Source organism: Neolamprologus brichardi, chromosome 13, assembly GCF_056152115.1.
Source record: "Neolamprologus brichardi isolate AB-2024 chromosome 13, ASM5615211v1, whole genome shotgun sequence".
Taxonomy (NCBI): domain Eukaryota; kingdom Metazoa; phylum Chordata; class Actinopteri; order Cichliformes; family Cichlidae; genus Neolamprologus; species Neolamprologus brichardi.
The window spans coordinates 21638446-21663078 of NC_142116.1; the positions used below are offsets into that span (position 1 = coordinate 21638446).

Here is a 24633-nt window from a genome sequence, read left to right on the forward strand (position 1 = left end):
AGCTGTAGCTTTAAAAGTAGGTCGATTGCCAGCATGATTGCTTTTTTGTCTAAACAGTCTTTTAAAGATTAGGACACATTTAACTAAAAATGACAGTTTTGTTGCTGATAGCTGTAGGATTTTACAAAAAAATATAAATAAATAAAAATAAATTATGCAATCTGCTTCAAGTAAAGTAGAAGTGTTCTTTTTCATGTTTTAGGGCCATGAGATCATTGAAATTTATCCTGTAGCAGTCACTGTCATTCAGTTTCTTAACATGTTAGTGTTGCATACTGAATAATGCAACAAAAAGGTGGAAAAAAGCCACAGATAGGCTGTCCTCTCCCAGCTTAATTTTAAGCTCAAAAGTCATCGGCAAATATCAGATTTTTGGAGCAAACCTTTCTCCAGCTGTGCAGCTATGCAAAAATATTGCCGGTAAGTCTCGGCACGTTAGAGTTTGCCTTTCTGCATAATAACACTGGAGCTTAGTATTTGAAGACTCCATGTCTGTGACGCACCGTGTTAGGGCAGAGGATGAATTCAAGCTTTTCAGCTTCTATCTCCACACGTCTCCCTCCTGCTGCAAACCCACGCTGAATTTTTAACACTGCTCACGTTTAGAGTTAAGGTGAATGTAAACAAAAATTAATAACAGGCATCCGTTAGATGTTAGAGCACCCCGCTGGGGTGAGGCCACCTTTCCCCATCTCCTCCAGATCTTTATGAAACAGCACATTGGTATGACATCACAGATTTGCGGATTAAAGAAACTGTTTTCCATTGTTGCTGGCTATAGGAGCCAGATGTGAGATATTCACTTACAGCACAAAGCGATCAAGTACAGAGAACAGATTTCAAGAGTTAGCTGTTTTTTTTGGAAACTTTTATCTATGTTTGTACTTCATTATGTTTCCCAAGAACTGCATATTTTTTTTAATCTCCTCTTGTAAAATGTTATCACTATGCTGTTTATGGCGAGGCAAACACAAACATAGAAACATCCCGAGGAAAAACAAGTGCAGACAAGACCAAATCCGACACACTGTGAACACACATTCATCATCTATCTATAATCCTTCCTGTGTTAATCAAATGATTACCACATACCACGAGAATTTAGAGTTCAGAGCTAATTGCTGGGTAAGGTTTCTGTTGGCTCAGGTGCCGCATGCTCGGCATGCTTACCTTCACGACTGTAACGCAGTGTTGTGCGTGAAAGGGAACAGCAGGTCTTTAAAACATCAACAATTAAGCTGTTAAGACGCGGTGAATAAGAGCAGTCTCGCCACAAAACAAGCCATAACACCTTTTTTATTCTGCGCGCGGGCTGTTGAGATTTAACTGCATGTCAAAGAAGTAATTGCTGCATGATCTATTATTTACAGAAAGGCTATCATTTACTGTGGAGATGAAAGTGGTGTTTCACTGGGGACGTTTTTATAAAAACAGTTCACCGTGGAACACAAAATCTTCCTTTTGCCTGATCTGTTCAGCCACAAGTAGTGTAAACATTCATGCATCAGGATATAAGTTACAAAGGGAAGACTCTTTGGAAAATAAAACAAAAGAAAACATGCCATCTGGAAGGTGAATTTATTATTTAGAAGGTATTTGTGCACAGCATTTGGGAACAATGGGTATAAAAATCCTTAAAATTTGGAGCTTGGAGATTTGTCAGTTTCTTAAAATGTAAGTAAATAGGATTGTGTATTACTATCTAACTATTAGTGCCATGGGCATCTCTAAAAAACTTCAAATATTAATTTAGGAGAAGCAAAAAAGTGCTTCCATAAAAACCCGTCAACGTCTAAATATAGACATAAGTAATTAGAAAAAACCTGCAAAAAAGTGAGCCCTCTTTTAATCTTTAAAAATGCCCTCAGATGTCAGTGCAGAGGAGGTTAACATCGAAAATGAACAAAACAACATGTGATTTTCTTCCACGAATAAATAACTCAAGAATCTTGAGATTTACACCAATCAAAAAGATGCTCGTGCATTCATTTCACATATACATATATTCATAAAGAAACGGCATTTCAAGAGTTCAAAACAAGAGTTCTTTTAAAAAAGAACGAATACATAGTCCAACATTATGATTTAACACACAGAAAAAACAGAAAAAAACCCAAACAGCTACCAAATATTTGGCTCTTCTCCTGCTGTCTGATGAATTCACTGTGTGCTTATGATTGCTCAGTTTAGACACTGTGAAGTCAAAGGGTCAAAGGTCATATCAGCTGTCCAGCTCCAAGTCTGTCTCATCGCACAGGTCGGGCTGAGGGGAATATTTCCGCCGCGAGAACTTCAGGCAGAGAAGATCTCCCACCTCATTCATACAATCGAGCACCTGAGGACAATGGAAAGTCTCAGAGCATGTATGTTTCATATATATCCAAAGTATCAAAGTGGGAAATGCTCGTGTGTGTTTGTACCTGGTTCAGCATATCCCGGGTGTGTGCAGCAGATACACAGAAGCGAGCTCGGGCCTCTGTGATCGGCGTTGCTGGAAAGCCGACCACAACTACGCCGATTTTTCTCGCCAGCATTTCTCGCGCAAAAGCCCTGATCAGCATAAAAAAAGAGAAACGGGTTAAACACAAAGCACACAAATGACTTTAGGGCTTTTTTTCTACTTCTAGTTCCTCTTTTTTTGAGTCCTCCTTTTCCGACTGAATGCAGTCAGTTATAATGTTGTCACATTATATTGTTACAGCACCTACATAACACAGCAGTGTAACTCATATTTACGAGTTCTGAGTTCACCGAAATGAGCATGCAAGTCACATTAAGACGGGAAATGTTTTAGTGCTATGCCTCATCAAATTTAAAATCCATAGGAACGTTGTTCCTTCTAGCCTTTCCAAATGTTTAAATATACAATTGGGACGTGTGGTTTGCGAGGCTTGTGATAATTTCTGCAAAGTACCATAAATTAAAAAGGGTGCAGTAATTGTTTTGACGACCTCAGAGCAAATCTGTTCATTTTAACAAAGCCAACCTGCTCTGGCGCACTTTACCGTGGACAGTTTGAAGAGGTTAAAACCTTAAAATGAGTCCTGAAAATGGTTTGATGAATCTGACCCGGTATATTTTATATAAACATGGTGATGAGTATCTACAGAAATATGTTCAATGCTAATAAACGGACTTCAGTGTTGTTATAGGAATAAATATTATGGCTCTGGAAAAAAAATCATTTATTTTTTTTGAAACAAGGTTTGGGGACCTGTGAAATTTCAACTTTATTACAATAAACACTGACACTCACGATAACAGAGCGATCTAAAATCACAGGCTATATGATGATGCCATCTGTTTAAGGCAATAACTGAGCAGAATTTGTATTTGTGCAGATATTCATGTTGACTGTCATATAATCAAGGACACTTGATTACATACCCGAGTGGGAGTCTAGGGTTATACCAAATCAGTACCTGATGTTGCCTCTTAAGAGGTTAAAGACATCATAACACTGCACAAATGATTGATGGAAACTCTGGAGACACAGCTGATCAGAAGACGCATGTGATGCTATACTGAAGCTAAGAACAAGGAACATCCTGATCATCTGGCTCTGTAAAAGTGTTTTCACGAGTGTTTCTGTGTGCTTACACCACTTTGGCTGGCATGTAGAGCAGCACTGGAACCACAGGTGAGTCATCATTGCCGTAGATGATGAAGCCCATCTCCTTCAGTCTGGATCTGAAGTATTTGGTGTTCTCTGCCAGTTGGCGAATCCGTCTCAATCCTCCAATTAAAACAAGGACACCAGCAGATGTACATGAGTAAAGCACCTTTTTTCACTGAATTTCTCCTCTATATTTCTATCGCGCCCTGTAGGGAGGACATTAACTGTCAGTAGCAGCTAATGTACTGTGAGTCCTGTGCAGTGCCATCTCATTCTGAGTCCTGCACCTCCATCTGGGCCATTCCAGCCTCCTCTATGAAGTTGTTCATGATTACAGCTCAGCTGCAGCAGCAGATGGTTCAGTTTTGTCCGCCTGACAGCATGGTATATGCGCTTGCATGTTGCCAGAGTGGGGGTCTCGCAAATTGGATATGATGGATTTTGCGTGGAATTAGTGACTGTGGGCTGCCACGAGATTGTAGCCCTGACATATAGTGAACACGAATAATGCTTAAGCATAACACGCATTTCCTATAAATTCACTGCACTAGAAAATAAATCACAGGCAGCAAAGGCGGCTTGTTCTGCTGACCCTCTGTGTTCCCGAACAATGCGAATCACTGGGGAGCCCGCTTGCTCTGTAGCTGCTGCAGAGTTTGGCATGGCCGGCCTTGGAACACAACTCTGTTTCCCTCTGATTACCTGGGAACAGATTGGCAGTTCTTTCAAAGGGACGTAAGAGAGCACTTTAAATCCCCTTATCTCAGAAGAGGGAGAAGGAGAGAGAGGGAGAGAAAGGGGGGGGCATAACATTCGGACATCTGCCAAAAAAGCCCAGGCCCCATTTTGTAAATTGTTTCTCTCTGCTAAGATAGAGGGCACGAAGGTCAAAAACCTGCTGCCAGACACAGGAATCGTACGAGCAGGCGAGAACGTGTGGACGTTGCTGTCTGTCGGACTTGTGTGAAATTCAACATCAAAGGGAAAAGATGAAGAAGACAGAGGAGGACTTGGAGGAAGAGGAATAAAGACTTATGACACAGATATTCAAGGGCTCTGTTAGGTTTCTTGTCACAGTGAGATTTTAAAGTTGTTGTTTCTTTGTTTTTTCTATGGACACTGGGAGTGATGTTTAGAAAAACTGCTTTCCCTCTCATCTATAAGACAGGTCAAGGCAATTTTTTGTCCACAACAGATATTTCACCGGACTACGTCAGATACAAAGCATGTCTGCTTCAGAGCCAGATGAAAAAGTTAGTCATCTCAGCAAGAAACTGCAGCATCTACCTCGACCGCAACGCAGCAGGGTCTAGTCCTTGAAGTAGGGATGGGTATCGAAAACCGGTTCTTGTTGAGAACCGGTTCCCACTGTTTCAATTCCTTGGAATCGTTTGCCATTTTTGCAAACGATTCCCTTATCGATTCCAGTCGCCCCGAATGACGTCACCACGTTGCGGAGCGTCATTTACCTGGCAGGAAACATGGCGGCTCAAACGCTAAAAAGTTTGGTTATACTTTACGGGAACGGATGACAACAGGGCAACTTGCAATACTTGCAAAGTAGATATTTCATTTAAGGGAGGAAACACTACGAATATGCAAAAGCATTTGCTCACAAAACACACGATAACCTTAAATAAATGTCGTGTTTTTAATTCCGCTCCGGACTCGTGAATCTCAACCCAGCAGCAGCGGTAACGTTTGCACGTCCTCTCCCGTTAATGCTGCAGGTAAATAATCAACTAACAGTGCATATTATGTTAGCGCGATCTGCCTTATTACAAAACCTGCCATTACTGTGCATTTAGGTGATGAGAGAGACAGACAGAGTCTGGCTCAGATGCTGGCAGTTCTCGCTGCAGTCTACCGGTAGCGTCTCCTTTCAGGCCAGGATAGACGAACGTCACCGAGCAGTGACTAAGTTTGTGGTAAAAGGCTTGCACCCATTTGCCACAGCAGATGCCCCCGATTTTCGGTAAGTGAATGTGTTTAATTGTAGGCAGGGACATTATTGGATATTCTTGTGTAATTGCTACAGAAGAATATTTATTTTATTATTTTACATTCACAATTTTTTTTCCTGGGGACCCTGTGACACCCCATTGAAGAGCCGTAGGTTGGATCTGTTAAGATCTCACTGTTGGGTTTGTAAGGCCATGTTACTCCTAAATTTCTATCTTGTTCAAAGAGAAGATATAAAACAAAGATCTAAGCTAATTGACCTTAGTGTTCTCCTTTTTTTTTAAAAAAAATAATCGATAAGAGAATCGATAAAGAATCGAATCGTTAAACAGAATCGAAAATGGAATCGGAATCGTGAAAATCTTATCAATACCCATCCCTACCTTGAAGTGATGACAGAAGCGTTTCATTTTGTTTGTCACGGCTGCCTAGCTTTGCCTCATGGCGCATGCTGTAAATACTGTAAATTTGGTATAACTCTAATGTGTAATCTGTCATTACTTACTAGGCACTAGATGCACTAATGCTACTCCCGTTAGCACTCCTTCCATTACCAGGAGTACAGCTACAATAACTCAGAGAGAATTGCTCCGGTGGTATCGCGTCTGGTCTGGTAACGACCGCTTCCCCTGCCCTCGTGTCTGATGCCATTAGAGCAGCTACTTTTCAGAGCAGCAGCGTTCTCTACAACACACACATGAAAATGATTTCCTCCACCATAGGGTCACGTGTGCTCAGGGACTGCTCGTCTCCCTGCTCCTTACCGCTGCAGACCCCTGTAATTACTTCCACATTTTCTGACCAGGCAGCTGTTTGCATTTCCCTGCAGGTCTCACTGCTAATGTTAACATCGGTGGTGTCCTCTGGATTCTGTTTGCTGTTGTTTCCATAAAAATTATATAAAGGTGTAGAAATTTTTTTAAACCAGACATGCAAAGAACGTGTGTCGGCCGCTATACTTACCCTCTGTGCTTCCATCTTTTCCCATGATGCACTTCATGGCACGTATTATCTGCTCAGTGGCAGGAGGGGACATGGCCGTGGCGTATACTGCACTGTGAGAATGTGTCCGCAGGTAGTCCACCAGTTCCTGCAACATGGGATACAGAGTCAAACGCTGAAAAAGCACAACTGCACAACTATTCGCAGAAAACAAAGCAACAGTTCTGAACCTCTTGTGTGACCCTGCAGTATATTCGAACACCACTAGGGAGAGCTCATGTATAGTCAACACCTGAGAAGCAATTAAAATACTTCAAGTCGTTTCTCTGTCACTGTGACTGTCTTGGCACTGACTGTAAAATAGTCCTGGATCCTTTCCTGCTCTCCACTCTGGGGTGGGGGAAGCCAACACATGAATATAAGAAAGAACCAAAGTCAAAATGAGCCAGAATGAGGTCTGTCGTGCTCATTATTCCTAAATGTCAGCAGGAGATTAATTCTGCTAGTGGCTGACAAGAGAAGAGGAGGATTTCAGGAAACCGATTTGGTCACGGGTCCCTAGAGCGTATGTGTGTAAGCGGCCTGAGGTTGGGGAGCTGTGATGGGCTGCTGCTCGGTGGCAAGCCGGGGTTGCGGGGTGATGACACGTAAGCCGGAGATGCTGTCTGGCCACCGCTTCCACTCACCACCATCTGTCCCTGCTGGGCGGTGGCTGCGGCTTCCTCAAGCGCATGAGGGGGAAAGGATTTCAGGGGAAGTGCTTGAATGTAGGATAAGAACCCTGAAACAACCTGACATCTGTTTTCGTTTAAGGCGGGAGATTTTCACAGCTTTGTGGTCCTGCAGGATTACGGTGCAACCAAGATAAACCGTTTAAGAGGACACGTCCAAAATTCATCTCATGCTTGGGGCATGGACTGACAGCTCAGAGGGTTTCCTCAGCCGCACGGTGGCCACAGCACCGATGTGGGAATACGTGTTCACAAAGCCCTGGAGTAGAGGCGCTTCCAGAACAGCAAGCCCACTTAAACTTCAACAGATTTATTTAATAACCTAATTTCAATCTCATCCACATTTTCAGAGATGGCATAATGAATAAAGACTCCTAAATATAAGTTTGCAGTGACATAGAAATAACTCTGGGTGTATTTATTGGGGTATTTATTTTTGGTACCCTCATAAAATAGCTATAACATGACTGTTTTCCAGAGCACATCTGCACAGTCTTTTGTTGGTCAACCCAAATCCAGTTAATGTAGGACTTGGGGTATTTCACCACAACAACAAATACGTCAAATCTAAAGGTTCTCTCTCTTTTCCTGCCTTTTTTCCTTTAGGACTTTACTGCAGCCAGCTGTCACACCAGGAAGAGTGTTCATACTTCAAACATTATCATGCTTGTTAAAAGTCATCCTGTTAAATCTGGAGCGCAGTTCTGATGCCTGCCACAAGAAGGGGCTGGCCCTCTGCCAGCTTTACCTTCTTATTATGGCAGAGCAGGGCTGGGGGAAACTGAAGGGGAAAGAAGGAAGGGTCCTTCTCTGAATAACTAATTCAAACAACATGGTCGTTTCTGTTGTTGCTTTCTAATCAACTGCCACAAAACTGGTGTGGTTATGTACCAAAGTGTACTATTTAATGGAGTAAAAAAAAGAAAAGGAAAAAAAAGTGCCCAGAGACGCAGCCTGGGGAACATTTGTGGGACATGTGAGGGCTAAGCGAGAGGGAGTGCGTATAATTGACTTCCATACATTTTTAATAAACAGCCGTGGCGCAGAATATAACATGCATCATAAAAATTTACATTTCAAAATCTAAACATTTGAAAATACTCTTGTGTGATGTTTAAACCTGCTCCGGAGCCAGAAGGGTTAATTGTGTTACACAATGCTTGTCAGGTTATTTAAACCATGTAAGAATTTAAAAAGCCGGCTCATTAATTTGATTTTCTGTGATGCTAATTCACCCAAGGCTGTTGGGATTGTTTCAGTGCGATTAATCCAATCAGCTTATTTTCTTAAAACATTCTGTCACGACCCTATTTTGTCCAAGGAGTGTTATTTCCATTTTTAATTCTTCTGTAAAGCAACAGGTCTGCGGCAGTTCTTCTCTTTCACAAGATTACTATGAACTGGCGATGTGGAGGGAAATGAAAACAGCGATGATGGATCGTATTCTTTTGAGAAAACCAGGGAGGCTGATAAATGTAACAACATCACTGCCGTGTTGACGATAGAGTCTTATCTGTCCAGTCTCCCTAAAAAGGTCAGAAAAGTGTCAAGTCTGGAGTGTCCTGGAAAGCTTATATGCATTGGGAAGCAGCACTGAGGACCATGACTGCTTACTTGGTCCCTTGTATGTAATATAAATACACAAATGCTGAGAAACACTGATCAAATGAGAGTAAACTTGCAGTAACCTTTTTCCCTGCGATATAGCCTCCAGACGCCCCGAAGCTCTTTGTAAAAGTCCCCATCATCACGTCCACATCAGCCGGGTTCACATTAAACAGCTCGGTCACACCCCTCCCTGTTTGGCCCACTGCTCCGATGCTGTGGGCTTCATCCAGGTACAGGTACGCTTTATATTTCTTCTTCAGAGCGATGACTTCAGGCAATCGCACCACTGAACCCTCCATGCTATTGGCAGAGAATCGCACACACACACACAAAGCATACGTGTAAAAAGGGATCAACATGGACACACACTTTTAAGAAATTACAAACCAAACTGTTAAAGTGATTAACTTTAAAAGGAAAGAGTCTGACCCTGAACTAACCATATCCACAGCAGAGCATCTCTGCTTCTACAAATGCATATTATATAATCTGACACGGCACAGTCTTCCAAGAATCTTTCCTGCTGGCCTCTTTCACTTTACTCCCACCTTTCTTCCATTTCTTCCTCCCCTCAGATGCAAACCTTTTAAGGCTACAAATAGACAGCATGAGTGATTATACGGCTGGGGAATGGAGCAATCCCAGACCTGCTCTGGTTGCTATGGCTGAGAACGTCTGCAGCCCAAATGACATAAGACAGGGTTTCACCAGGACCGATGTGGACATCAAAGGCAGACTCGGGCTATAGCTAAAGTATGCGTACTCTTTATCCAAGCCTTTTGATGTTGCTGGGAGGTGATAGACGGAGCATTAGTTCTTTCTGTGCTTTGCTGAAAGGCGCCATTTCATTCTCATGTCTTAGACATTACTGTCTGACAAAGACAGTCTGAGGATGTGCAATTAGGCTGTCTTTCAAAGTACCAGGATTGTTGTGGGACTAATTACATTATATTAAGACCAGCTGATGGCCACGTTTAAGGCTTTCTTCTTTTTTTGATGAAAAAAAATTGACATAAAACAAGTAATCTTCACAGCATCATATTTTACTTTAGGAGGACTAAAATGCAAGTGCAGCTGAGAGCAAAAAGAGGGAAGAAAGGAGAACAGAAAATGGCCATGATAAACAGTTGGAGCTGGGGGTGTAGCCAAGTCAATCTCTATGGCTCCATTTGGCCTTGATTTGGAGCTAATGAGCAGATGGAGAGGGTCACTAAGACTCAGGATAGCTCACTGGCAGGAGAGGCAGACAATACCTTTCTCCTTTCTACGGTAATCAAATGGTACCCGACCACATGCACATGCACACACACACCCATGCACTGCCATACGCTTGCATACACACAGACATTCATTATTCAAGAGTGCAGAAAAGGAAGCGATTGAACAAGAGACCATAACAGGAACCTCAGGTTATAAATTAGCTATAAAGTAGCTATATTATAATGTGTGGGGTGTAATGACGGCTGACCTGTAGATGCCTTCCACCACGATGAGAATCTTTTTCCAGGGCCTGTGGGTCCGAGGCTGTCCTGAGCAAACTGCTTCTTTTAGCATCTTCTCCAGACTCTGCATGTCTGACATACGTGCACACAAAACATCACATAAGGGAGAATAAGAGGAAGAGACACAGCAAAAGAAGACAGACCCTAACAATAAAAAAAAGTATGCTGGCAATCCTAGTTTGGATATGTGTTATGACACAGCATACGTGATAACACTCCAGTGCTATAGCTTGTGCGGAACACCGAACATCAACGCAAACCTGAGAGTGGGAAGAAATCATTTCCACTGGGGCAGATACTTCATGGATTTCACAAGACACTACTTTATTTGTCAAAGACACCTTTCACAAACAACACACTGGAAACACCCTTGCACTGTGACGCTTACAAACACCTGAGATATCTGACTAGGTTAAAAATGTGGCTAAGCCTGAGCGGTGATGTGCAATCTGCATTGTTTTTGTTACAAAAAATTTACTTGGCAAAAACATTTCCCGGTGACTAAAACTCAGTTATGACAATACTAATGATCCTTTAGTGCATACCAGCAGATGGCAGTATTAAACAGCTCCAGTTGTTATGAAAGTGCGTTATTCAAAGTATGACTGCAATCCAACCATTTCCTGCTGAGGAGTGAGGAAAGCTGTCGTGGCTAATAATCTGTCATAGATGATTGATGCTCCTACTTCAAAACAAAAACAGGTTCACTTGAGAGGCAACAGATGCTCCGCTGCTAAAATTCCTTCCCGAGGCTTAGCAGAACAATGTCTCGGCTGAGGAAAGCAGAAATGAAAAAAAGGAATTCACTGTGGCTTTCTGTCTGCACAGTCAAGAGTGAGCAAAAGATTATTTCACAGTGAAACACTGATATAAGATAAGCCACAGCGTGATATGAGATACTGTATGACTGAGGATGGTTATCTTCAGCTTCGATCCATAAAATGATTCCACGATATCTTATCTGTGCTCTCACCTTCGGGGTACACACCACGCTACTGGCTTAATAAATAAAACATAAATACATTTGATTATTCGAAAGAGTAGGACTACTGTCTGTGCATTATAACTAAACAACGTGGTAATTCTCACACACATGTATGACAAATCTGCTGGACAAACCAGTTTGTTTGCTCCATAGTATGAATTCCATCTCTGCTAAAAATAAACCTTAAGAGATTTTAGAGAGTGCTTGCACCAATATGTATCACTACAAAAAAATACAAGCATTGGAGTTGTTCATAAATCTTTTGTTGTGGCCAAATCTTTTGTTGTGGCATAACCCTCTATGCAAATATTAGAAATAAAAGAGTTTCTGAGTGCCTAGCGCAGGAGGATTAGTGGCAAGGAGGGGTCAGCAGCTCAGGTGCCTGAGGGCTCTTTGCCTTTAGACAGGCCTCTGGGATCTGCTTTGAGGACCCATAACTGACTCTGCTTGTACCTGTCAGGAAAAATTTGCTGCCAGAGGACTGGCTCATTTGTGCTGTCTGCTGAAAGGACAGGGATGTATCTAATGCGAGCAATGGATGTTGTACCATCCACGCTTGATATTTTTCCTCTTGACAATATACCAGAGAACAAAAAGTTTAAGTAAAGATGATGTTTTGTTTAAAAAAAACCCTCAACCAACCAACTTCACTATTGCTTCACGGCTGCTGCTGCTGAATAAAACATAAGTGATTTCAAACCAAACCTATTGCATTAAACACAGAATGTAGGTCTTTCCTAAGGTAAATCCTGTACCACACAAAAGAACAGGAACCTGCTTCTCACAGCTGCACCAGTATACAATTAGGTGAAGAAAACACCCGATACTGTGAGCAGAAGTGGCTGCAAACAGTAACTGAAACTTTCTCAAGAGTCAGCTTGATGACAAAAAGGCACAGAAGGCGTGGTGGTTAAACGTAAGAATAATAATAATAAAAAAAGTGTTGTTTTGTACTATGATGCATGGACTATTTATGTACTAGGTGATTGGACTCACTGTTGTGTTTGAACACTCGGATGGTTGCTCCTGACAGTCTGGCTCCCAAGATGAGAGAAGTGTGATTGAGCTCGTCACTTAGTATCAAACAACCCTGGAGAACAGCAAAGAGAAAAGACTTTATTTAAATTTCACAAGGTATGCTTTGTGCTTTCGGGGTAATAGTCAATTGTTATGCTTCTGCATTGCTGAATCAAAATTTTCTAATCTAATGCTCAAAATGCCTCTGCAAACACATTAAATGGGGTATATGACATACATTTTTCATTACAGATAAAAAGGTAAAACTTGATCTGTTGATCTTTTCTTTCTAACTGAAGAATGTGTGGCTAAACAAAGGTAGTTCACACCTCTTCCCCCGCCCCTTAATCCAGGCCTCATTCATAATTGGGTCTGGTTCTCTGTGCAAAAATAAGTTGTAGGTACTGCATGTTAGCAGTTTTTTACTTCTTTGATGTCTGAAGTTCTGACCCACAGACGCATTGCAATTTTCATAACCGACAGCACAGTACTCCATGTTCCTTAAAAAAAATCAGTATGCAAATTAATTCAGTTGTTCCACTGAAAATCTCTCTGGTGCATTAGCATATATATACGGCACAAGCTCTAAGCATTTGACTTCATTAGTCTGAATGAGTCTTGTAGAGGCTATGTTGACACTGTCTCAGTGACAGATCTGCTCAGTTTGGCCTCGGGTCCAGCCAGCCTGGTCCCTGGTCTACCAGCAGCTGTCACTCTAATGTTGGTCTGCCTGCACAGCAAGGCCTGTCCTGGCACAGCCTGTCCCTGTAGGATAGAGCTGGCAGTGAGGGTTGACCTCCAGCCTCTGCAGGGTTACTGTGGGGGGCTGCAGCCTAAGGGGCTGCTACACCTCTTGAGCTGCATAAACGACCCTGTTCTCATCACTTAAACAGTCAACCTCCTCTTCCTCCTGTCCAGTCCAATCACAGATATTCATGCTGTGTGTTGCCCCTGGTAACCCACAGGCCTCTGCATCAGCCACTCTGGTGCACCGAGAGGCCAGAGGATGGGTAATCCCACCCTTGAGGAGTGCTCTTAACAAAATCTGCCCTTCCTTGTATATCTGACTGAAAGCAGCTATGCATGCCCAGATCCTCATCCTTCTGGCTACTGTTTTGTGTAATTATGATTTTAATTAGCAGCTGTGGGTCAGACTGTTTGCAGTTAAGTTTATTTGACTGTTCATTAATTGAGACAATACCACAGAAGAGAAAAAATCCAGACTGATATCTGCTGCATTGTGAAAATTACACTTGCAAAGATTTTCTGTATAAGGCTGAGTGTATAAAATCTCACATACCTTGCCCACAAGTGCTGGAATATTCATTGAGTTGGTGGCGAAACCCATCCCATAAGTCATAGCGGACTCGACTCCAAGGAAATTGGCCACAAGTTGTTCTAGCTCTTCATGGATGCTCAGGTTGCCTATATGATAGAAATCAGAAAAAGATGACTCACCCCGACAACATCACTGTACCTGTTGGCACATCTGGTAATCCTTTAGTCTCTAGGCTTTGCCGGTCTTTGTCATCCAATCACAAGGTTTGTCAGAGATGAATGTCTCCTGATAAAAAAGTAAGAGACCCAGAAGCAAACGCCTAGATCAGCATCAGCGGCTCTTGCTGTCTGGGGATCTGAGGAGATTTATAAAGATCCAAGATGGGGTAAATTTGTAATTTAGTTCAACTGCCGTATTTCATCCCAGGTAATATTAAGGGAGGTCTGGCGAGGACTGAAATGGTTCTGTTGTACATTTTAGGACTGAGCCAGCTCAGGTGGTGATAACCCTATGTGACAGGTGGAGACCAGAATTCATTTGGAAAATTGATCAGATTGCAATCTGTCACCTGATGTGGCATTTTTTCAATTTTGTGCAATAAAGTGGGATTTTCAGGTACCTGCCCTTGTGCTTATCTGATAAACAGAAGAATTGCTGTTATAATTGTGAGCTATGGGGAGGGAGGTGGGCAATAAAAGGTGCACGTACACTGTATTTTATGTCTGCAGGGACGATGTTGTATTCTGTACAGCACAAAAACATTACAGTGCATCTGTGCTTACTGTAATACTACATTGTAGTTACCAGGTATTGCACACTGAATTAAAGCTACTTTGTAAAGCAAATTTCTAATGAGTGCTTAGATAATACAATACATCACTACTGCATTAACATTTAAAAAATGGGGCATAAATTGCACACATGTGGAGCACTAATCAATAACAGTCAGTAACCACAGAGAGCGAGCTTCAAACAGCCTGGATGTTTCAGGAAGGACTGGAGAAATGGTTATTGAGTTATGTGTATAAAAAAAACATAACGCAGAGAAGCAGTTCTGTCTTTATGGCGATTCCCATTCCCTGCTTTCCATCAGGCCTTACGCCAAAATCGATTCATACATTTCCTCGACCACTCAGGCTCACAGGCCCTGCCGGCATGTGCAGCGCTTTCTTCTTCTTCTTCTTCTTTTTAAATCAGGCTGCATTGACATTTGCTCTCTTAATACAACATTTTACTGAGCTGTGGCTTTTTAAGCGTGCCATGCCTTCTTATTGATATGTTAACCTCAGAAGGCCACTCTAGGTCCCGATACTCTACAGATAAGACAGTCAGGACGGAGCCCGATCACTTTGCTTAAAATAAAACCTACACCTTTTAAAAATTGGTCACTGTTCCTCTGAGTTACCATGGTCACCTTTGTGCTATCAAGGCTGGTTGATGAGAAGGGCAGTCACAGTGAAGACTGTGCATGCAAATCTGATAGTTCTCATAGTTAAATCTGTTGCTTTTATTGGGAACTATATGACCGAGGCTTTTTTAAGGACAAGAAAATAGACAGAATAACAAAGGTTAATCATTTCTGACACAAACCTTGAGTCAGCGAACCATTATAAAGTTAGTGTAGCATGTTTTAATATATAAAAAGGCACAACAGCCCTATTGCACTAGTATACTAATACCAGAATTTTTACTACCTTGTGTTTGGTAGCTGTACCCAGTATATTTTTATGCATCTGAATGTTTGACATTATTATCTATTAATGATTACATGAAAAGCAGTGCCAATAAGCTACCCATCAAGGTAACTCTATGAATGTTTGACATGGGTGTTTATTCACAGGGTGTGCTTTCAGTGCACTTTGTGTGTAGTTCTAAATGCCTTTTTGATAATAAAAAAAGAAAAACACTCCCTGTGTGGGCTCGAAACATATTGTGAGTCATTTTATTGAAATGTTCAGAACTGGAAGTTGACCTGAGTGTTTAACTGCATTTTCTAAGATGATTTAATATTGGAAAAGGTGAGAGGCGAGATGAGATGAAATTAAATTAATGATGTCAATGACTGACAAGAGTGAAATAGAAAAAAAAGAATTACATGTCTAAATGTTTTTTTAATTACATTTGTTGTATTTTTTCTAAATTGCTGACAATTCAGTCAAAAGCAATCCTGACAATTTGACTTTGAAGATTTTCCACACGTCAACAGTAAAAACTGCTGTGTCGGTGATGGCATCACTAGTGCCACAGAGACGTTGGGATCTTTAATAATTTATGCACAATAATGTCTCATGGGAAGAATGCTTGTTATTCCTTAAGCTTCCCGGTGAGCCAGCTAAAACACGCATTAGAAACCCAGGCTAAAACAGTTGAATTTTGAAAGGGAAATAAACATATAAATAAATCACATAGATGAATAATAGATGGTGTGAAGTGTGTATGTGCACACTCCACACCACCCATGTGTGTGTGTGTGTGGGGGGGGATTCAGCTTGTAGTCATACTTGCTCTGCCAAACATACGCATAACTAACAATCACATGTCCTTAAGTTCCTCTGATTTTCTCTCCTCTTGTCAAATAGCTGGTATCCTGCAACGCTCAGTGACTCCGCTTGATCTGAACTTGCATGTCAGCTAACCTACTGCTAGCCTGCTCTCTGCAGAAATAACACATTGGTCTCTGAAGTGTCACAACGCAAACCTCGCTGAGAGGTTTGCTTTGAGAGAGAGAGAAACACTTTTCTGCATCGCCTGTTCCTCAAGCTCTGTAAAGTGTATCAGCGGGGCTTTGGTGAAGAAACACCCAATTGATGGCCAATCATTCGATTTCCTCGCCGCACCATTGCAATTCTAGAATATTACATCCACATAAACACTTAAATACCATCAAATTCAGAATGAAGTTCAAAGGACTTTCATCAGAAGCCACAGATCCCATTTACTTTCTGATCCTTGCTGTTATAACACTTCCTTTGAATGCATGTACATATAGGTTTTTAATGTCAAGAGTGCTTTATAATGTTAGGTTCCACAAGACTGTAGCCCCCCAGCTTCTCACTTTGGACCGATATATAATGATCTCAACGTATGCCCAAATGCTATATAATTTAGCAAAAGGTGAATAATTCATACAACACTGTAGCCACTGGCAGATATTTAAATGTGCACGCCGTATGCAGGAAACCTAAAAAATGATGGTGACAAGTTTCATTTTCAGTTTGATACCATTCAGCGTCAACAAGGCCTGACAGATAACTTTTTTAAAATAGAGGCACATATAAGATATGTAAGGATAATAAACACTACCATATAGCTGTTATGTTTTTCTTGTATGGTGGACTATTTTTTCCCTAAATCAAATCAACTGCCCTTGTAAAACCAGCTCACAGAGAGAAGTGACACAAAGCAAAGTGGCAATAGGTTTGTTTTTTTAATCTTTACAACAGAATCTTAACCACAAACTCACCTATTTCCTGTCTTGTGCTGCAAACCCCAACCCCATACTGGCGCACTTTGTCTGCCACAGTTTTCAGGAAATCAGCATTGTTCTCAGCAAAGCCAAGGTAGTTGTACGAGCCCATGTTGATAACATTGTGTATTGTCTTCCCGGTAAACCTGCAATTATACAAACATCAGGACTCAATTAGTTTGTCTGTTTTTCCCTGATTCATACACATGCCCAGTGAATTCATTACATATCAAATTTTTAAATAGCATATTCAATTAAATATGTTATTTGCTAATCAAAAACTCCACTTCTTCTATTGATAGGGGAAATAGAATTATAAAACATGTTTTGAAGACAACAGTGGCACTGACTGGATCCAAAAGCAGTAGTAGTTATGTATTGTACATAAAACATTTTTAGTGTTAATTAAGAGATTATGCTTCACTATAAAATGTAGGATTGTGTGTGTACACTGGGAACTGTTGTAATCATTTCAGGCACTAAAGCGAGTTCAGGTAAACATCACATGAGTTCAAGAGTGTGCATCCCTATCAGAGGTAATCTGAATCTAAAACTATCTAAAAAGAATTTTTCCTTTTTGTCATCTGACCTACTTCTTCTCAAACTTCCCGTACCCCTTTATACCGCTACAAAGCCAATCAAAACTATGCACCACAGTACCACGTCTCTACTTTTTCCAGTCACATTAAACGTGTTTAAATATGTAATCCACGTTTACGTCACACTCATAATGTCATATTTCTACCCTGTGGCTCTCTTCATACTCTTTTCCATATTATATTTCTCCAACCCTGTTCTGTAGCAAAGAGGAATATCAACTATGACCCAGATTCTTTGGAGTGGCATATCTTTACTGATGACAAATAACCATGTTTCCACCTTTGCAAACAGCTTATAGAGGTTACCAAGCTAGTTAAATCTGGGATGTCCACTCTTTACCCTCAGAAGAGAGATGATTTTGTGCAAAAAGACTGTCTGGCGAGTTTTAAGCATTTTTAAGGTGAGCGGTATACACTGACAAGCCAAAACACTTTAAGCCAGCATGCTATTAGTCTTTTGTGTGCTGCCCAAAAAAGGTCCACCCCACTGAGCTATGGACTCTACGAGACCTTGGCGGATGCCCTGTGGTATCTGGAGCTAGGATGCACCACATCCTTTCAGATTTTTACAGCACATTACCCAAAACCCAGTGGGGGTCAGCTCACAAGCCTTGTCGTTTTGGAGGCGCTCCAACCCAGTCGACTGACCATAACAATTTGGCCCTTACTAAACTAACTCAGTTCTTCACACCTGTCCATGTACCTCAGACCTCGACATGTGTTTTTAACAGGACACAATGTTTTTCACCTTATCTGTGAGTGATCGTAATGATTCACCTCCTCCATTATACTGTTTATGCTATTTACAGTATATCTATCATAGATCACTCGATTGCAGTACCTGAATGTCCAGTTGTAGTCATCAGATACCCTTTCCATCAGGTCAAAGACAGGTCCTGGTAGGCTGCATATGGGGCGGTTCCAGTTGTCTCGTACCCTCATGTACAGGTTTCGAGTGTAAAAGTTCTCAAAATCTTGATAAAGTGGGACAAAATCCTAAGGAGGAAAAGCATAAGCACGATTCATTTATTAACTGGTACTAGATCTAGCATTTTTGTGTTTTTATGTTTTCATTCTAGTCCAAGAAATCTTCATTGATCCAATATCCAATGTTTGAGTATTTTCAAGATTATGTGAGACTTAGTCTTTACGGTATGGTCATATGTCATATCATAAAGTGACTCCTGTTCAAAGACAGGGCAGAACTCACTGGTTATTTCTTTTTAGGTTTCTGACAAAAGAAATAGTCACAGAAATAATGACAGGGCACTGCTTCAGATTTTTCTTAAAGGCTTTTACCTTTTTAATAAGGCCTAGACAAAAACAAATCTGACAACAACAAATATCCTAACTCTAATTTCTGGATTTGGAAAATCAAATCTGTGGCAACACAAAAGCTACTATGGCAATGCCAAGGCCTTATCTAAAATCTGAAGCACAGTAACAAAGAAGGCGCTTGAATCCTCTGAGATTTAATTAGATCTTCAACAGATATTCTCTGCGGTGTCCTGCCTCACTCATGGCAACGTTATAGTGTAGAGGAACACAGAGGATGAAAACAGAGGGAGAGCTTAAGGAAAAAAATGACATAAATAGAGGAAAACAAAACGTACTGACACCACATGCATGTTACTCTACTCCAACTGTCTGCATGGGTATTTGTGTCTGCATTTTGTGTGAGACCCTACAATATGTCTGTTTGTACTATTTGCATGTGTAACTTACCTTCTGTTTCTCTCTTTCCTGGGCAATGTTGCACTTCTCCAAACCCACAGCTCTGAGGAAGTCTCTGAGGTAGCCAAACAGGGTGACAATGCCAAAGCCCAGGTATGTTAGCACGGCAACATACATGGGAGCCTGCTCAAAGGGCTCATGCTTGTGGCGTCTGGAGGCAACGTCGGTCCCCTGGCCATTTTTCTATACAACAAAAAGCCCACATAAGCTGTCTTACATTCTACACAAGAACACAGACACACACTTTGAGTTCAAATAAAGGGTTTGTAGTTAACGTGCCAATTAACCTGAAAAATAGAGAGACTGTGGCCTAGTCATCCGTAACATGTAGACTAGGCCTATTATTACAAAAAAAACCTACAAGATCATCCACAGAAATGATAACTGGACAAAAATAAATTTTTCTGGAAAAGTTGAATTTGTTATAATACTTTAACTATTGTTACCATATTATATACTACATGTAATAGGTTTTCACTTCACAAAAAGAGTTCTGGCAACTGACCGTCGAATCTATGCCTAAAACTGGAATCACAAGGATAAATATTGTAAATGTTTTGTTATGAAGAATACATTTTAAATAGATAATATTCAGTTTATACATTTTGGTTTAATAACTTTGGTCTAAGTACTGTTTACCAATTTAATGCTGCTTTACTCTGTGGACATGTTTGTCAGCAAAATCGTGAAAGAAGAAAGCAATGCCATACATACGTCATACCAGAGGTATTCAGTAGAAAATTTGATTATGCCTCATTACATATATTTGCATATTAGTGAGATATGTGCATATTGAAGTACTTCTCGTGCTTGCGGCAGGAAGACAGCAGCATAAGTTAAGGGAAAGGTTTACAAGATAGTAGTGAAAACTCCTGTGATGTATGGTTTGGAACTGGTGGCACTAACAAAAAGACAGGACACCGAGCTGGAGGTGGCAGTGTTGAAGATGTTAGGATTTTCATTGATTTTCAATGGACAATATTAGAAGTGAGTATATCGGGGAGGCAGCTCAGGCTGAGCAGTTTGGACATGAGAGCCAAGGTTGAGATGGTTTGGACTTGTGCAAATTAGAGACAGTAGAAACACTGGACAAATAATATGGAATTGGCAGCTCCATATTGAATATGGAGCTGCAGGCAGGAGGAAAGGAGGAAGACCACAAAGGAGGTTTATAGATGTAGTGAAGGAGGAGGGCTGAGGCCTGATGAGACCCCTAAAGGGAGCAGCTGGAAGAAGAAGGATTACTTCTTCTTCACTTTGTGTTTGTATTTAATTCAATTCAATTTTATTTATATAGTGCCAATTCACAACACCAGTTGTCCCGCATCCCCAACTGGTCAGGGGAGTTGGGGGTGAGGGGAGGAAGACAGGAAAAAGACATGCTGTGGAAGAGAGCCAGAGAATAATAATAACTAATGATTAAATGCAGACATGGGTATAAACACAGTGAGTGAAAAAGGTGAATGAAAAAGAAACACTGTGCACATCAGTGCATGATGAGAATCCTCCATCATCCTAGACTTATTGCAGTGTAACTACATAAGAACTCAGGTTCAACTGATCCAGCTCTATAAGCTTTACCAAAAAGGAAAGTTTTAAGCCTAATCTTAAAAGTAGAGATGGTGTCTGTCTCCTGTCCCGGGTTCCCGGGTCCCGGCCTGAAATCTAAAGGCTGTTCCTCCCATTCTACTTTTAAATAAATACTCTAGGAACCACAAATAAACCTGCAGTCTGAGAACTAAGTGCTCTGTTGGGTTGACACTATAAGGTCATTAAGATAAGATGGCGTGTGATTAATCAAGATGTATGTACATGATGAGAAGGATGTTATATTTGATTCTGGATTAAACAGGAAGCCAACAAAGAGAAGCCAGTATAGGTGAAATATGCTCTCTCTTTGTAGTTCCTGTCAGTAATCTTGTTTCTGGATATCCTGCTGTACATAATAACAAATTAGGCTACGTTCACACTGCAGGTCTTAATGCTCAATTCCGATTTTTTTGATCAAATCCGATTTTTTTGTCTGCTTGTTCACACTACAAATAAAATGCGACAGCAAACGCGCTCTAGTGTGAACGCTCAAAGCGGCCCGCATGCGCAAAAGAAGACGTCACTCACGCCTCTGTTTAGACCCAGAGCAAACAATATTGTTTGACTGATGGCCCTTAATATAAAGACTTCGGTCTTTACGTTTCCCAATTTTTGCTTTAAGTTATTTTGTTATTTACATAATAATGTAAATAACATTATAATTGGCATCTGTCTCGTGTCAGTGATGTAAAAGACGGATGCGACATGACCGTTCAAACAGCAGTCGCTTTCTAAAACATCAGATATGTATCGGATTCAGTACCACATACGAAAGTGACCCAGATCGGATTTGAAAATATCAGATTTGTGTCGTTCACACTGTCATACCATGATCGGATATGGGTCACATAGGGTCAAAAAAATCGGATTTGATGCGCTTTTGCCTGCAGTGTGAACGTAGCCTAAGGCTAAGGATTTGATGCGCTTTCGCCTGCAGTGTGAAATTAGCCTAGAGTCGTCCAGCCTAGAAGTATTAAGTGCATAAACTAGCATTCTTAATAACAAACTAGAACAAGCATAGTGGCTGCATGTGTGTCATTGGGGTTTTTGAAGGGCACAAGGCAACCAGAAAGTCTTGTTTTATGTTGTAAAACCAGCACAGAGGCATTGATGAAGCAATATGGCCGACAGCTAACCCACTACACCACAAGCCAAGCACAGATATTTCACTTCAGGCAGGTTATGTCAAGCTAAAAACATTTTTTAAATTCTTTTATGACATTTTAACAGAAACATTTTCAGGAGTGCGAAGAACCCTTAAGACAGTGACTAAATACGTAGGTAGTACTGGAAATAGCTACAAAAAACTAGCAACCACAAAAATGATGCTAAGCTATAGCTTGTAGACTGTATACTGTCAATTTAGCAAAATATGCTACGACATAGATTGTTTGTATGTAGGGTTATACAAACTTAACTTGTAAGGCAGTTAAGACTGTCCACGTTTTCAATTATTCAACTATTAAATAATATAGACATTGCTTGAACCTTCATGGCTCAGATAAATCAGTTACATCTCACTCACCAGCGACTCACCAACCAGCATCCTACACAACAGACAAATGCATTTTAAAACAAACTCTAGCCTAACTTCACTTGGCTCACATGTCGGCCTGAAGACAAAGAAAATCTATGTGAGTCAAAAGAGGTTTCAGGGCGGGGTATTGCATTATTATTGCTCTTTACATTGTCCATTTTTATATGCAGGGGAACTAAACAGCACTCATCATCCTGCTGTCGATATTTTACAGTTTAAATCGATTGTAAACTAAGAACTGGCACATTATAAAACTCTATGGCATATTACAATTGTAACGACACAGTTATGCTGTTGCAGTTGTGGGTGTTGCCTAACTTTCGTAGTGGTGTGATACTTCTCTTTTTTTTTTTTAAGTAGGTGAACACTTACAAAACATGCCGACGTCATATTTGTCTTGTTTAGCGAAGAAGAGCTCAAAATAAAAGCAAACTTCCTGTGTTATTTAACTATAACACACAATATATTGTATTAAAATTCTTGCCACTGCTATAAAGCCGGTCACACATAGAGCGCACGAAATAAAACAAATTATTTTCATAAATGCATTCCGCTGACAGACAGACATACCTCCTTGTGGTTATGATAGCCGTTTTTCCCGATATGTTCGCGTTTCACTCCATTCTTTCTCAAGTATGGTTTTAAGTTTCCGTCAGCAGCAATTGTTGCCATGTTCTTGAAAGCACGGGCTCAGCTCTGACTGACAGGTATAACCGGTGTGCTGTGCCCAACTTCCAAAGGTGACTTCCTCCTTCTCTCTTGCGCCGGTTAAGCCTCTTTTGAAACGTTTCAGCTTGTACTGGCGGCTTCTCCAAAACAAAGTCACGCTTCCGATTCTTACTGTTTCGATTTTGTTTAAATAGGAAGACTTCTCCTTTATTTTGAATACCTCCCCCTCACCCAAACTTCCGCTTATTACAAAATGCTGCATTACAAAATGAACGCTATACATCTGCTTTAATTAAAGCACATTTACTCAGGCTGCGTTAGTGATTAGAGTTCTAGTAATTTGAGTACTTACATTTAATGGAGCCTAATAATAGGATACTAGCTAAGCAACTACTATTGTGGTGGACTGGTAACGTGTACTGGTAACCTGGGACAAGCTCCAGCACCCACTGCCATTCTCAGTTAGATACGTTCTTATGGATAGGTGCAACTTAATATATACTCTAATATTTGCACTCTTCATTTACTACATTATTAGTTATTTGTTACCTAGCAGATGAATAGTCTACATATGGTAGTTCAGTTCAGTTGTTCAGTAGTTGTCTTACATTGTTTTACAACAATATAACCTACTTGAAATGACCTCCACCTACTTATGCAGCATCATCATCAATGAAATCCAGAAATATAATTGATAATACAGCATAGCTATCAGCGTTGACATTCATATCAAGTACTTATCCTTTGCTTTTGATGCTTAACTCCTATTTTGCTAATTTTAATGAGACTTTTAGATTAACAAGCTTTTAAAACCAGTGCTTTTACTGCAATATAGCATTTTGACACAGAGATAGTTGTGTAAGTGTGAATATTAATAGAGGTTTACGGTGGTAGTCATTCAGCTACACCAGACAATGAAATAACACATGATTAGAGTGTAGAAAAGCAATTTTTATATCTTGTGTCTAATTTGCAGACGTCATTTCCTCTAGCTTTATCTTACATTTGAGTGTGTGGTGTACTAACATTGCTTAACAACTTTTAATCTGATCACAGTGTAATATCATGCTAAACACATTACTTATTACTTTTAGGCTTTCTATCAACATTGCACAATTCAGTACCAAACTGTATTATTTTGACATAAAACAGCTCAAAATAGAATATATGATAGTCAACATGGGTTTTTTTCTCAGCGCATTCACGGGTTAGAAGACCTGTTCAGGTTCATCTCTAGCTGATAAACTGTCTCAATCTGACTCAAGGATCATCGAGGCGCCATTCTTCCTCATACCCGAGCTTGAACTTGTGCTTGTTCGACTGTCACAGAGCAAGTATTAAGTTTGCAGAGCACAGAGAGCCGAAAAGTGTGCGACAATTATCGGTCACCGCAGTT

The 24633-nt window shown here is 40.7% G+C and overlaps 1 protein-coding gene across 2 annotated transcripts; it reads right to left on the reverse strand.

Annotated features, from left to right (window-relative positions):
- Nucleotides 1–1541: 1541 nt before the first annotated feature.
- On the reverse strand, nucleotides 1542–23394 carry sptlc3 (serine palmitoyltransferase, long chain base subunit 3). 2 transcript variants are annotated; one of them, XM_006806937.3, is made up of 12 exons: nucleotides 23139–23394; nucleotides 19433–19624; nucleotides 18549–18703; nucleotides 17106–17254; nucleotides 13664–13788; nucleotides 12343–12436; nucleotides 10328–10433; nucleotides 8940–9159; nucleotides 6542–6668; nucleotides 3601–3736; nucleotides 2421–2550; nucleotides 1542–2335 (listed from the first exon to the last, which is right to left on the reverse strand). In XM_006806937.3, the coding sequence occupies exons 1-12, from the start codon at nucleotides 23238–23240 to the stop codon at nucleotides 2222–2224; spliced, it is 1650 nt and encodes a 549-aa protein (XP_006807000.1). In that variant the 5' UTR covers nucleotides 23241–23394; the 3' UTR covers nucleotides 1542–2221. The 2 variants fall into 2 exon arrangements, with proteins under 2 accessions (XP_006807000.1, XP_006807001.1); XM_006806938.3 differs by lacking the exon at nucleotides 23139–23394 and adding an exon at nucleotides 22557–22806.
- Nucleotides 23395–24633: the final 1239 nt, after the last annotated feature.

Bases quoted from the DNA above. Each gene is read 5' to 3' on its own strand.
- sptlc3 (XM_006806937.3), bottom strand. From the start codon at position 23,240: ATGGCAACAATTGCTGCTGACGGAAACTTAAAACCATACTTGAGAAAG. The intron at 12,437-13,663 runs GTATGTGAGATT...GCTGTTCTCCAG, and splicing joins TTCCAGCACTTGTGGGCAAG to GGTTGTTTGATACTAAGTGA. The intron at 2,551-3,600 runs GTAAGCACACAG...TATGCTGATCAG, and splicing joins TACATGCCAGCCAAAGTGGT to GGCTTTTGCGCGAGAAATGC.